The sequence below is a fragment of the Lucilia sericata genome, unplaced genomic scaffold (genome assembly GCF_015586225.1).
Source record: "Lucilia sericata isolate MDLA Ls3-8-SP2 unplaced genomic scaffold, ASM1558622v1 Contig000048F_arrow, whole genome shotgun sequence".
Classification (NCBI taxonomy): domain Eukaryota; kingdom Metazoa; phylum Arthropoda; class Insecta; order Diptera; family Calliphoridae; genus Lucilia; species Lucilia sericata.
The window spans coordinates 475790-488941 of NW_023994085.1; the positions used below are offsets into that span (position 1 = coordinate 475790).

The window sequence follows — 13152 nt, forward strand, 5'->3', positions numbered from 1 at the left end:
TCTTCAATAAACAATTAATGTTATTTCCAAATTATATATATTTTATAATTTTCTTAAAAGAATTCAAAAAATTTCCAAATTTAACACGTTCTGCGTTTGTTACAAACTCAAAATGTTTGTAAAATGCACAAGATGATAAAAGAAGAATTTGCTAAATATTGGCGCGAAAACATGCAACTGCGCGCAAAAAATTGCAGAATTTTTCCTTCAAACAGATTTTGTTTGATGTCCCATTTAAATACATTGGTTTGACGACCTAGGAAACTTTGGTTTGTCAAACAGCAATTTATTTTTCGTATCTCGTGTTTGCTACAAACACTTTTTCGTTTGAAGTGTTTGAAGTAAAAGCAGTGAATTCGAATTTAGGCGCGTAAACACAAAATATCTGAGGCGAAGCATATACATCGAACGTTGAGCAAAGTTTTACACAGGCCAAATTTCAATGAGCGGCTTATTATTAGATAAAAAAAAACTTGCTTAAATAAAAACAAATTAATTTTATATTGTAAAATTCCATAAATTTAGCGAAAATTTTCTGTAAATTGTACATATCTATATATTTTATATATATAATACATTTTCAGGGAATATTTCTAAAATTATTTGCAAAGAAAGTGGACATTTCGTGTTTAAATTTATGAAAAGTTAAATATTTCAAAATTGTCGACTTTTTTAACCTTTTTAATATCAACTTTGTTTTTCAAAATTATTCATAAGTGGACTATTTTGTTCAAAAAGTCGGTATGTCGACTATCCCGTAGGAAAAGTCGAAAGAAGTCGATAAGTCGGGAAAAGTCGATATAAAAAAATAATAAAAATCTGATTTGTTTTGCTAAAATCAGTCTAGAATCAAAGACTTAAGATTTTTCATTTGTAAACCTGTGCCGGTGTATCCTTCGCTTTTTAGCAGTGTGATTCGAATAATTATTAAATTGAACGCATTAAAATTTTATAAAAAATATATGTTGTATATGAATTACAAAAAATTAGCTAACACTGAAAAATAAGTCAAAACGTGAAAAATGTCGATAATAAAAAAATTCGTAAAGTAGACAATTTAAAAATTGTAATGTCGAAAAGTCAACTTTTAATAAATTACAAAAACGTTGAAAAGTCGACTTTTTAAAGATGACAATATGGTACTACTGGCTGAAACAATTGAAGTTAATTACAGTTTATTTATTAATAAAACCGACTATATTAGATAGCTATCTGCTATCAATTTTTTACATATGAAATTTAACATATAAATTCTTAGCATGTTTATATAAAAACCCATAAAAATTTAACATTCAAATATATCTTCGAATATGCGCCTTGATAAGCACTTTTATATTTTGTGCAACATTTGTAGTGCATGCAACTTGCCAAACTTGTTTTAAGTGTGGCAGCACCACTTTTGTTGTTTTTTTAGATACATCTGTGAAATATAATTTATCACAGTCACCGCGTGTTTTGCAAGTGAAATATTTGTGCATTTCTTTAAAAAATGTCTGTGACAACTTCAAATTCACAAAGTAAACAAATAAAGTTTTATAATCCATCCAGCTCTGCCAGTTCTGATAGGTAAAAGATAGTTGAGAATAAAAAGTTATGTTTATTCTAATAGGCGATTATTTAAATGAACAATTTTACACACATACATACATATGTACATATGTATATGCAAATATGTGTAGGCTATATGCATACATATGTTTGTATGAACGTACTGTATAGTTTTTGGTGAAATCGTATTATTAAATATGCTCTAAAAATAATGCATAAATATACAAAATGTACTGTTTAAATAGATTGCGTAGATAAAATTACGGTAATATAATGAAGTATTTTTTTGTAACAAGAAAAAAACATGCCGGCACAAAAATTGCAAAATTCTACATACGTATGTATGTATTACATACTTTCTTATATTGTAAATGATTTGCAAACAAAACAAGGTGATCTAAATGCAGTAACTAAACATTTACTGCATATAGGTCAACCGGTGGCCATGACTCATCATAGTTTTCTGTTATGCATCTCCAAAAATATCAAATCATACATACATATGTATGTACCTACTATGGTTATGCATACATACATTGCTCCCCTACAAGAATTGTGACAATCGTTTGAACGGTCATTTGAAATATTCATCATAGCAGAGTACGGTTTCTATTAAGGCAATGTGAAAAACTTGAACATTTTTGTGTACGTGTGACTTTGCAACAATAATAGATACATATTTCCAAAAATAATATACCTATGAATATACAATTTTTTCTTAAAATCTAATTATTTTTTTCTTATTCAGCGATGACCGCTGCGATTTAACAGAGCCACTTTATGTGGACGCTAACTTAGCAAATGTCGAATATTTTGGTTGTCCAGCTTCACCTACAACTGTTCCAGCTAGGACACCACAATGCCTAGAGTCCCCAGCTCGCGTGGGTGCACCACGTAGGCGTCAACGAACGACTTCTATGAATAATCAAACCACAGCAAATCCTTCCGAGTGTGTAATACGTTCTAATAATCGAACTATTTATACAGCTGGCCGTCCTCCCTGGTATAATTGTGCAGGACAACAGGTGGAACCATTCGTTATAGGTGAGTTTTGAAACCAGCAAGAAAAACGTATTTATTTTTTCTTAATCTTTGTAGGCATTTGTGGTGGAAGCGCCTCTGGAAAAACCACTGTGGCACAAAAAATAATTGAATCTTTAGATGTGCCATGGGTTACTTTGCTATCAATGGATTGCTTTTACAAAGTGTGTTGAACATACGCACGTTTATAAGTAATTTTCACTATTTTATATGTTCTGCAGGTACTCAATGAGAAACAACATGAACAAGCTCTCCTTAATGAGTACAATTTCGATCACCCGGATGCTTTCGATATGGATTTATTGCTAGAAGTATTAAAGAAGCTTAAAGAAGGTCGAAAAGTAGAAGTACCAGTTTATAATTTTGTTACACATTCGCGCGAAACAACAACTGTATGCAAATATTTTCTTTAAAATATTAATACAATTTTAATCGTATACTAATGTTTCAGAAAACAATGTATGGAGCTAATGTTATAATCTTTGAAGGAATTTTGGTCTTTCATAGTCCTGAAATTCTAAAATTATTGGACATGAAAATCTTCGTCGATACAGATCCCGACATACGTCTAGCCAGGCGATTGAAAAGGTAAAACTTATTTGTTTAACTATTAATCAAAGGGTTTTAAGAAGTCTTTTATGATATTGTATAATATTTAATGTAATAATTTACTTCATTCAATTTCAGGGATATTTCTCAACGTGGACGCGATCTAAGTGGAGTATTGAAACAATATTTGAATATGGTGAAACCTTCTTATTCGAATTACATTGCCCCCACCATGGCTCATGCAGATATTATAGTTCCTCGCGGTGGTGAGAACAAAGTTGCTATACATCTAATTGTTCAACATGTTCATACTCAACTGCAACTTGTAAGTCATTGCATTTGTATTAAAAACCAAATTTTTGTGGCTCTTTATTAATTTTGTATGTTACAGCGTGGTTTCAAGCTACGAGAAGCTTTAGCAAATTCCTACAATGACCAACCTATGCCGGAGTCTCTACATCTTCTACCAGCTACACCTCAAATTAAAGGATTGCATACTTTTATACGCTGCAAGAATACATCGAGAGATGAATTTATATTTTATTCCAAGAGACTCATTCGCTTGGTTATTGAATATGCCCTCAGTCTTTTCCCGTTTAAACAGACTACAGTAGAAACACCTCAGGGTGTATTATATAGCGGTAAAAGAATGGCTACACACAAAATCTGTGGTGTCTCGATTTTAAGAGCTGGTGAGACAATGGAGCAAGCCATATGCGATGTTTGCAAGGATATTCGTATTGGCAAAATTCTTATTCAGACTAATAAGGAAACCGAAGAGCCGGAACTGTATTATTTACGTCTGCCAAAAGATATTCGGGAATACAAAGTTATTCTAATGGACGCCACAGTTGCAACTGGTGCAGCCGCCATGATGGCAATACGCGTACTGCTTGATCACGATGTCAAAGAGGAAAATATTATATTGGCTTCGTTGTTAATGGCTGAAATTGGTGTTCATAGCATAGCTTATGCTTTTCCTCAAGTAAATATGAACATATGCACACCAAATACATTTTATAAGTATCTTCTTTTTTTTAATCATTATATCTAGGTTAAAATTGTAAGCTCAGCTCTTGATCCCGAAATTAATGATAAATTTTATGTGATACCTGGTATTGGAAATTTTGGTGACCGCTACTTTGGCACAGAGCCATCGGAGGAGTTTTATTAGTTTATTTAAGTATTGGTACGTTACTGTTATTTTAGGAATATTCAAAAAAGAAAAAGTCGTCTCCGACTGTAGATAAGTAGTAAGAAAAGTCGTTATTAAAAGAAAATATTTTTATTAATTTTGGGCATAATTCAAGATCACCAATCTAGTTGATATTTGAACATTTTTTAATAGTCCGAAAGACTTCTTTTCTGAGTAAGAATGTGTTCTTTTTTTAAAAAATATGTCTTACTAAATTTGCAATTTCTATTCAAGTTTACAAAAAACTAATGCTTTCTTGCTACTACATCTATTATTTGACGAGTAATATTGAAAATAAACACTATAGAATAAGTTAAAACTTTCGACGAAATGGCGATATATTATATTATAAAAACATTATTAAATACTTTAAAGCAAGAATAAATGAAAATATTTTCGTTCAAATTTACTTTTATTGTACAGAACTAAAAATGTCTCCATAGCCATTGTAAAATGAAAGCAGCAATTCCTAAAAGTAATGATAGCCCAAGGTATTTTTGTAATAAAGCGTCCAAAGTTTGAGAAGACTGTTCATTTTTGGTTAAAAGTGTTGTAGTTGTTGATTGTGTACATCTTGTCCATTCATCTTCGGAATCAAGAATTTCCGCATTCATACTAAATTTCGAGGTAGAGGTAATGCGCACTCTAACGGATGTACCTAATAGATTTGGGCGCATTGGCAAAAGAATCTGTTCATAGCTCTTGTTGTGGGCCACATAATGAAGTTTATCGTGAGATACTTCTGTTACTAACACATTGTAAATTTGACCTTCACGACCAGCGTAGGGATGATAGCTGTTGAAGAGATCTGTTAAACGTTTTGTACGCTTCTTGACCAAATTGGGAGGTATTCTTGTCATTTTGGCGGCAGGTGTGCCTGGACGTGGGAAAAATTGATTTATAAATAAACTTGGGAACTTATACTTTTCACATAGAGTAATTGTTTCCTCAAAATCATCTTCCGTTTCTGTTGGAAAACCGCAAATAATATCTGTCGCGATCGTGAGTCCTGGCACCTTGTCTCGTAAAAATTCCACTACATGTACAAAATCTTTGCGGCAATACTCGCGCTTCATATCGCCCAATACAGCATCACTACCGCTCTGAACTGGTACATGCAAAAATGAGTACACTCTTGGATGCTGAAGTACTTTAGATATTTCATCCAAATGTTCCAAAATATATGGAGGGTTTGTCATTCCTACCCGAAGCATACAGTTTTCCGGTATTACCTCAACAAGTTTCCAAAGTAACTCTGGCAACGACGACCCAATATCTCTTCCGTATGCCCCAGTATCTTCTGAGGTAAGCCAGATTTCACAGCAACCTTCTTCGAACGCTTGTTTGGCTCTTTCAACGATTTCTTCAGGACTATAGCTTGCCAAATCACCTCTAGCATGTTTTGTTTTACAATATGTACACTGGTTAAGGCACCCAGTATTGATAGGTATAATTTCAATCAATGGATTTTTCCTTACTTTCGGTAAGGCCAGTTTTGCTCCGGCCACTCGACGACCATCTTCTTTTTTGTTTTGCAGCAATCGTACGCTGTGTCCCTTTAGCGTCTCTTCTACAACCTCAACAACACGATCAATTTGTTGCACTCCAATGACAGACAAACCTTTCAAATAGTCTGCCTTTGGAGCACCCTGAGGAACACATCCTGCCACTACCACGTGTTTTCCATTATTCATACCATGTTCAATTTCATTGCGAAATGTATCTTCGGATGGATTTTTTACTGTACAACTGTTCAATAACCACAAATCTGCATTATCTTTGCTTTCCGTCAACTGATAGCCATAAGCAGCCAACTGTCCTGCCATATATTCACTGTCTGAATTGTTGTGGGCACAGCCCCAGGTTTTCACGTACACCTTCTGTGTGCCAGGTATAACACTTTCATGAATAACTTTTTCTGGCGTAATAACATCTTCTACTTTGCTGTTTAACCGTTTCTTTGCTCTTAAAGTGACATTACTTTTATTTTGATACCGCTCTATCGGTTTTATATCCTCTGGTGATATTAAATCCTCTATATCCGCTATATCATTTTCGTCCATGTTGACCATTTTTTATAAAAATATTCGTGAATCTTCAATAGAATTAGAAAAATGTGTTCTCCTTCTTCTTCTTCAAAATTGTCATTCACGGAGAGCGATAACTGGGTTGCCAATGAATAAAATCTGTCGTAAACATAGGATTATTTGTATTGACTTCTCCGTAGATAGGGTTTTTCAAAACTACTTTCGACTAAAGTCTAAAGGCCCAAATAGACTACACAAGCGGCTTGACAAACATACCAATATTTTACGTTTGTGCAAGCCTGTTGTGTAGTGTATGAGGGTGTTTCGTGTTTGTACAAATGCTTGCTGTTTTTTGATTTTTACACAAACATATTGAATTTTTGTCAAACCATTTGTATGGTTTATATTCATTATTTACAAATTTTTAAAAAAAATTTACATTTCTAAGAAAAATTGAGATCTGTATCTTTGAAAGTCCACAAAAACGTGAAAAAATCGGTGTTTGTACGAGCAATGTTATATATACATATAACATATATATATATGTTATATATATATATAACATATATATGTATGTAAATACATATGTATTAATTAAATTATTATGTGTTATGTGAAAAAACATTTATATTAAGTTGTATTAATTTATAATTTTATATATGACAGTTTTTTAAATTTAGATTTCTTAATATTTGCTTCCAAAATTTTGCTTTTATTCACTCGGATTTCGTATTTATTTAATATCATTGAACAATTTTCAAACATAGTTAAAAACTTTGCCGGTTTACAGCCGTCATCAAAATTTTTAGAGGCAGCCTCCGCCGTCTATAATGTTTGTCTGAGCTGGTCTATAGCCTTCGAACAAAATGTTAAAACTGCCGCCGCCTAAAATTTTGCAGCTTAATACGGCTTAAAAATTTCGACATATTTTGTATAATTTACAGAACACTTTCGATAAATTTATGGAATTTTACAACATAAAATTAATTTGTTTTTATTTCAGCAAGTTTTCTTTTATCTAATAATAAGCCGCTCATTGAAATTTGGCCTGTGTAAAACTTTGCTCAACGTTCGATGTATATGCTTCGCCTCAGATATTTTGTGTTTACGCGCCTAAATTCGAATTCGCTGCTTTTACTTCAAACACTTCAAACGAAAAAGTGTTTGTAGCAAACACGAGATACGAAAAATACATTGCTGTTTGACAAGCCAGAATTTCCCAAGTCGTCAAACAAATATTTTCAATGGGACATCAAACAAAATCTGCTTGAAGGAAAAATTGTGTGATTTTTTGCGCGAGCTGTATGTTTTCGCACCATTATTTTTGCAAACTCTTTTTTATTTGATCTTCTGTCATTTTACATACATTTTGAGTTTGTTACAAACGTAAAACGTGTTCAGTCTGGAAATTGTTGAAATTAAAAAAATTATAAAATATATATAATTTTATTATTGAAAATAACATTGGCCTGTTTGTGAGATCTAGAAGATTAAAAAATTTAAGTAATGATGTTAAATAATTAATTATTTGTCTCTAAAAAGAAAGAGCAGTCATCATGATGCTCACAAGAGAGCAATTGCATACCTCCATAGGAGGACATGCTAATGTTGAAATAACTAGTCACCTAGGGGGGTGGTGATCGGTCGGCTAGTGGTGACATGGTATATTATCCCCTAGAGGCGATGGACGGACACTGATTGACTTATCCAGGGGTTAACACAAGGATACATATTATTATACCAGTAGTTGTCACACTATATGAATCATTTATAAAAGAAAAAAACTCAAGGTATTCCTTCCAATCACTTGACGCAAGGCGTCTGTATCATCAAGAATGGCAAAATAACTTTAGAAGAAATGAGGAAATGTGTTTGGATTTGAATGAATTTCATTTCGAATGGGCTGTTGGAATAGGTCTGCAATATGCGTACTCAATTGGTTCATTACAATTTTAATAAATAGCAAAGTATGTATGTATGCATTATATAAATCTCAAATCGAATTTTTGGTCTATCATTAAAGCCGCCCTTGTTGATGGGATGTATCCTAATAAATGTATGTACATACATACATATGTATGCATGTGTTTGGATTCTAATGTTAATCATATTAAATAGCCCTGCAGAAGAGAATTCTTGAATTTAGACTCTATGATGAGTTTGTTGTATTTTGGTTCACCCTGGATAGTGTACGGAAAAGAAACAAATAGTTCCAGTTGTAATGGTGTACAATGCAATACTGCTGGGACGCCTATTACAGTTGCTTTGTTTGCAGGTTTGTTGTAAGGTCGCCTACAGAAAATGAATTTAACGTGCAATACCTAACATAGAAATGCCAATGTAGCAATAAAATATAACATGATCGAGTTTTATATCAATCGAAATCTTTATAGGCCATAATTAACCCTGCCCCCCATGTAAGGTCACCTACAATAATTGATTTTAACGTTTTTTACGGACTTAAAAATACCATAATAAAATAAGTTTTGTTGAAACGAAAATATGTATGTCTACCAAATTGTATGACATTTTCTTCAGAAAATGACTAAAACGCACAAAAATGGCTTTCAAATGTAGATGTAATAATGGAATTCGTCGAAAAAAAAAACAAAAAAATTTAGGAATCGAATCCTATATGAAACCTAAAATTATGAGGATCGGTCCGCCACACAATGGAAAATATATGACATTTTCATATGAAAAGTCAATAACTTCCCTGTTTCTCTATATAATATATATGTATATTATATTCTTTAAAATCTAGACATGTATTAACAAGACTTTTTTCCGTCATATTAATGAGTTTAATAAAATTCGTACAGTGGGTATAATGAAGTTAAGTTTTTTATTTTGTTTCGTTAATCGCAGCTGAATATCACATATATTGTTTATAATATGTGATGCTATATAACATCCAAAGGATTTTCCTGGGTACTCCTGGGCACTTAGTTAAAATCCTTTTCAAACTTTAAATTTAATGTAGAAAAATTCCGAATTTTTAAGTGCTTAAAGTATGCAACGTATAAGATATAATTAAAATTTAGAAAATGTCAATTAATTTTGCTTATATCCCCTTTTGAAAAATATATAACAGATACTTGGACTTTAATGAAAAGTATAAAAAAAATGCATTCAACTTTGAGCTTCAAAACACTTTTCAATCTCTAATGTAAAAATGCCTAATTTCAATCTTTAGTTTCTTGTACTTATAACCGATGCGTTAAAAAACTTTGTCTATATTAGTGTAGTACGTCATCTTAGCTTTATGAAATATAATTTTTTTATCCAAAATCCAAACTTTGCAAAAACCATTTTCGATACGGAAATCAATAAAATTTTCCACAGCGCGCCAACCCCCTTACAGAAAATCAATTTATAGTTAATACATCATTCAAAAAGTTTAGCATTATGATAGAACTATGGTAGAATTAAAAAAAATACTTTAAATTATGGAGATCTTGGTCCATAATTGACCCAATTCCTCATTGAAGTCCCTATTCCGAAAATCAGGCTAACGTTCATATTAATCTAATGATCAAAGTCCATATATATGTCCACTTCCACAAATTTGCTTCTTTACGACATATGTATGTTCTGATGATAGGTATATAAGATTCGGCATAGGCGAATATAACACTCTTACTTGTTAATTATCTATATACATCTACATCTATTCTAACGTTACTGACTGACTTACATCATCGCACAGCCGTTACATCATCGCACAGCCTAAATGGTTGAAGCTAAAGAGCTGAAATTTGGACAGGAGGTTGGTCTGCTACCAAATAGATGCACTAAGTGGGGATTTTTGGAAATTCTAATGTTTAGGGGTAAAAACAGGTAAATTCGGTAACCTCATATCTCCTTAAGTAGAAAATATACAAAAACAGTTTAAAGCGTATCGTCGTTCATTAAAAAAGTAATCGGACAGGTGTCTGGCACTTTTTTCAAATTCGACCCCTTTAGAGAATAAACGGGTAAATGCTGTATTTTGATACTTTTTTGCATCCAATGTATCTTTTAAACCAGTGAACCAAGGTATATTAATTATAAGGTAGTGTTAACAGAGCAGCTGATTGTTTTTTGCTAATACACTTTGGATTTTTTTATATGTAGTTTGACAGTGTGCTGGCACTTTGAAGTGTAGGCATGCTGTCAAACTCCATATATAAAAAATAAAATGAATTCGCTCCGTATTTCTGAATTCGCCGACGACACTACCTTATAATTAATATATCTTGCAGTGAACATTCAACAATTTTTTTGACTCTCATAACTTAACGAAAAAATAAAACAAGTAAGAAAGTATAGTCGGGCGTGGCCGACCATATGATACCCTACACCAGTTATGAATATTAAATGTGATTTATTTTTCATAATAAAGCATTTATCTTCAATATTCCCTTGTTCCTATACATTTAAGCAATTTATGGATAAAAAACTAATTTTCTGAAAGAGGCTTTATATGGGGGCTAGGGGCAAATATAGACCAAGCCCGATAAAATTTTGTGAATATATTTATATTTACATAATATTTTATTCTGCTAAATTTCATCGCGATATTTGTGTTTATAAGTAAATTTGGGACATTCAAGTAATTTTCTGAAGGGGACTTTGTATGGGAGCTAGGGTCAAATGGGGCCCGATCTTTATGAAATTTGGCAGGGTCATCAAGACTTCTATAAAACTTAGTTGTGCCGCATTTTATCGATATATCTGTATATTTAACATAATTATGAGCTCAAAAGCCCTTTTCGGGGGGTTCTGTTCTATGGGGGCTAGGTGAAATAATGGACCGATTATAACCATGTCCTTGGGTCAAATAAAACGTGCGTGCCAAATTTCATCCAATTATCTTGAAAATTGCGACCTGTACCTTGCGCACAAGGTTTACATGGACAGCCAGCCAGCCAGCCAGACGGACGGACGGACATAGCTTAATCGACTCAGAAAACGATTCTAAGCCGATTGGTATACTTTAAGGTGGGTCTAGGACGAATATTTTTGTATGTTACAAACATCAGCACAAATCCAATATACCCTCCCCACTAAAGTGGTGTAGGGTATAAATATGAATTGAGTATTTTTTGGATATTCTGAGGTTTTAGGGATGAAAATTGTACCAATTTTTGGTACTTTTTTCATAAGACATTGTTTTTTGTTATTAACTTATATATATATATGTATTATATGTATTACGTATGATGAATGCATTATAACGGGATACCACTATGATGTTGCACCTTTTTAGAATACAAATTTTATTTCGTTAATGGGGAGGAAAAAAGTACCGAAGGGGCAAATTTGATTTTATTCAAACACAATCCTGTCTGTTCTGTAAACCGAATCTGAGTAAATTTCTTGTTTAAAAACGAGTTCTCATAATTTTTCTCGTTTTAAAACCGAGTACACAAATCTAGTCGAAAGTAATTTTTGCGTTTTTTAATACAATTGTAACTTAATATAAATGCTATGGACATTTTATACTCTTTTTCATTTAAATATGTATGTTTTTTTCTGAATTTTTCGTTCAAATAAAAATTCGATTTGCAGAACACAAAATTCGGTTTTAAAAGCTTCTCGGTTTTGAAAACGAATCTATTTACAGAACAGACATGAATGAGTAAATTTAGCTAAAATTTTTAGATTTAGAAACACTAAATATGCTAATAGGGAGTTATTTGGAACCCCGGTAGCAAGTAATATTTTTAGTACTTTTTCGTTCTGTAGAGCCCGGAGTAAAATGCGAACATATAAAATTTGACCATTTGGTAATTTTTCGTTCTTCAACTGGTACTTTTTAAGTTTTCTATTATAATGAACCTAGAAACATGAAACTAAGCAATCAGGGACTTGAGTGAATGGAAATTTAAAATGGAGTATTTATTATCTGGTACTTTTTCCTTATTTAACTGGTAATTTTTGGATTTTCTATAATATTAAACTTAGGAACATGAAATTAAATAAAAGAGGTCTACTTTGGTACTTTTTCGTACTTCAACTGGTACTTTTTGAGTTTTCGAATATATTGAATATACTATATACATATGTATATAAACATAAAATTAAACACGCAGTATCCTGAAATTTTTTTGTAATTTTTTGTTTTTTTACTAATGCTTTTCGAATTTTCTATAATATTAAACCTAAACATAAAATTGGACACGCAGCTTCCTGATTGTATAAAAATCTGTATGCGAAGAATTTCTGGTTGAAAATGAAACATGCATCATCCTGATTCAATGAAAATCTAAAATCAAACTTATCCTTATTGAAAGGAGACTTTCAATATTGAACCTAGAAACAAGTATGAAAATCTTTAAAAGGGGACTTTTTGATATTGCATTTACAATAATAATATTTATTTTATTCCATTATGCAAAATAATGCTAATGGATCTGCTGGCTGCCATGTTACCACCGACAGCTATTGAAAATAAATTAACTTTTGTCATCTCGTAGTTCTCATTATAAGATACCGTTTATTATTAGATACCGTTTCCCAAAATGTGTGTCCTTAGACCAATATTTGGTGATCTGGATCAAATAATAAAAAGGAACTTTTTTAAAGTTTTTCCTATTTTATTTATATTTCACGTAAAGGTATGATAATTAATTTTGATATCATGGGAAAGGTTTTTGAGAGGCGCTTTTAATGGCGTATTACAAATTAAAGTTAAAAAAAAATAATTAAAATGTTATTTAGATTATTCAAAATTTTATAGATTACACTATCCGGCAAAAATAAATACCTGGGAAAATATAGGCCGATGATCATAAAACTTGGTGAAAG

General features: G+C 31.9%; 2 protein-coding genes across 2 annotated transcripts; one reads left to right on the forward strand and one right to left on the reverse strand.

Moving 5' to 3' along the window:
- Nucleotides 1–1260: 1260 nt before the first annotated feature.
- LOC119615421 (uridine-cytidine kinase-like 1) lies at nt 1261–4742 on the forward strand. The gene is made up of 8 exons (XM_037971448.1): nt 1261–1566; nt 2297–2592; nt 2647–2753; nt 2811–2981; nt 3041–3177; nt 3277–3463; nt 3530–4123; nt 4193–4742. The coding sequence occupies exons 1-8, from the start codon at nt 1490–1492 to the stop codon at nt 4310–4312; spliced, it is 1689 nt and encodes a 562-aa protein (XP_037827376.1). The 5' UTR covers nt 1261–1489; the 3' UTR covers nt 4313–4742.
- Nucleotides 4643–6511, reverse strand: LOC119615436 (threonylcarbamoyladenosine tRNA methylthiotransferase). Its single transcript, XM_037971453.1, has one exon. The coding sequence runs from the start codon at nt 6403–6405 to the stop codon at nt 4759–4761; it is 1647 nt and encodes a 548-aa protein (XP_037827381.1). The 5' UTR covers nt 6406–6511; the 3' UTR covers nt 4643–4758.
- Nucleotides 6512–13152: the final 6641 nt, after the last annotated feature.

Coding starts and splice junctions, on each gene's coding strand:
- LOC119615421 (XM_037971448.1), top strand. CDS start 1,490: ATGTCTGTGACAACTTCAAATTCACAAAGTAAACAAATAAAGTTTTAT. Junction 2,754..2,810: donor CAATGGATTGCTTTTACAAA/GTGTGTTGAACA, acceptor TATGTTCTGCAG/GTACTCAATGAGAAACAACA. Junction 3,178..3,276: donor CTAGCCAGGCGATTGAAAAG/GTAAAACTTATT, acceptor ATTCAATTTCAG/GGATATTTCTCAACGTGGAC.
- LOC119615436 (XM_037971453.1), bottom strand. CDS start 6,405: ATGGTCAACATGGACGAAAATGATATAGCGGATATAGAGGATTTAATA.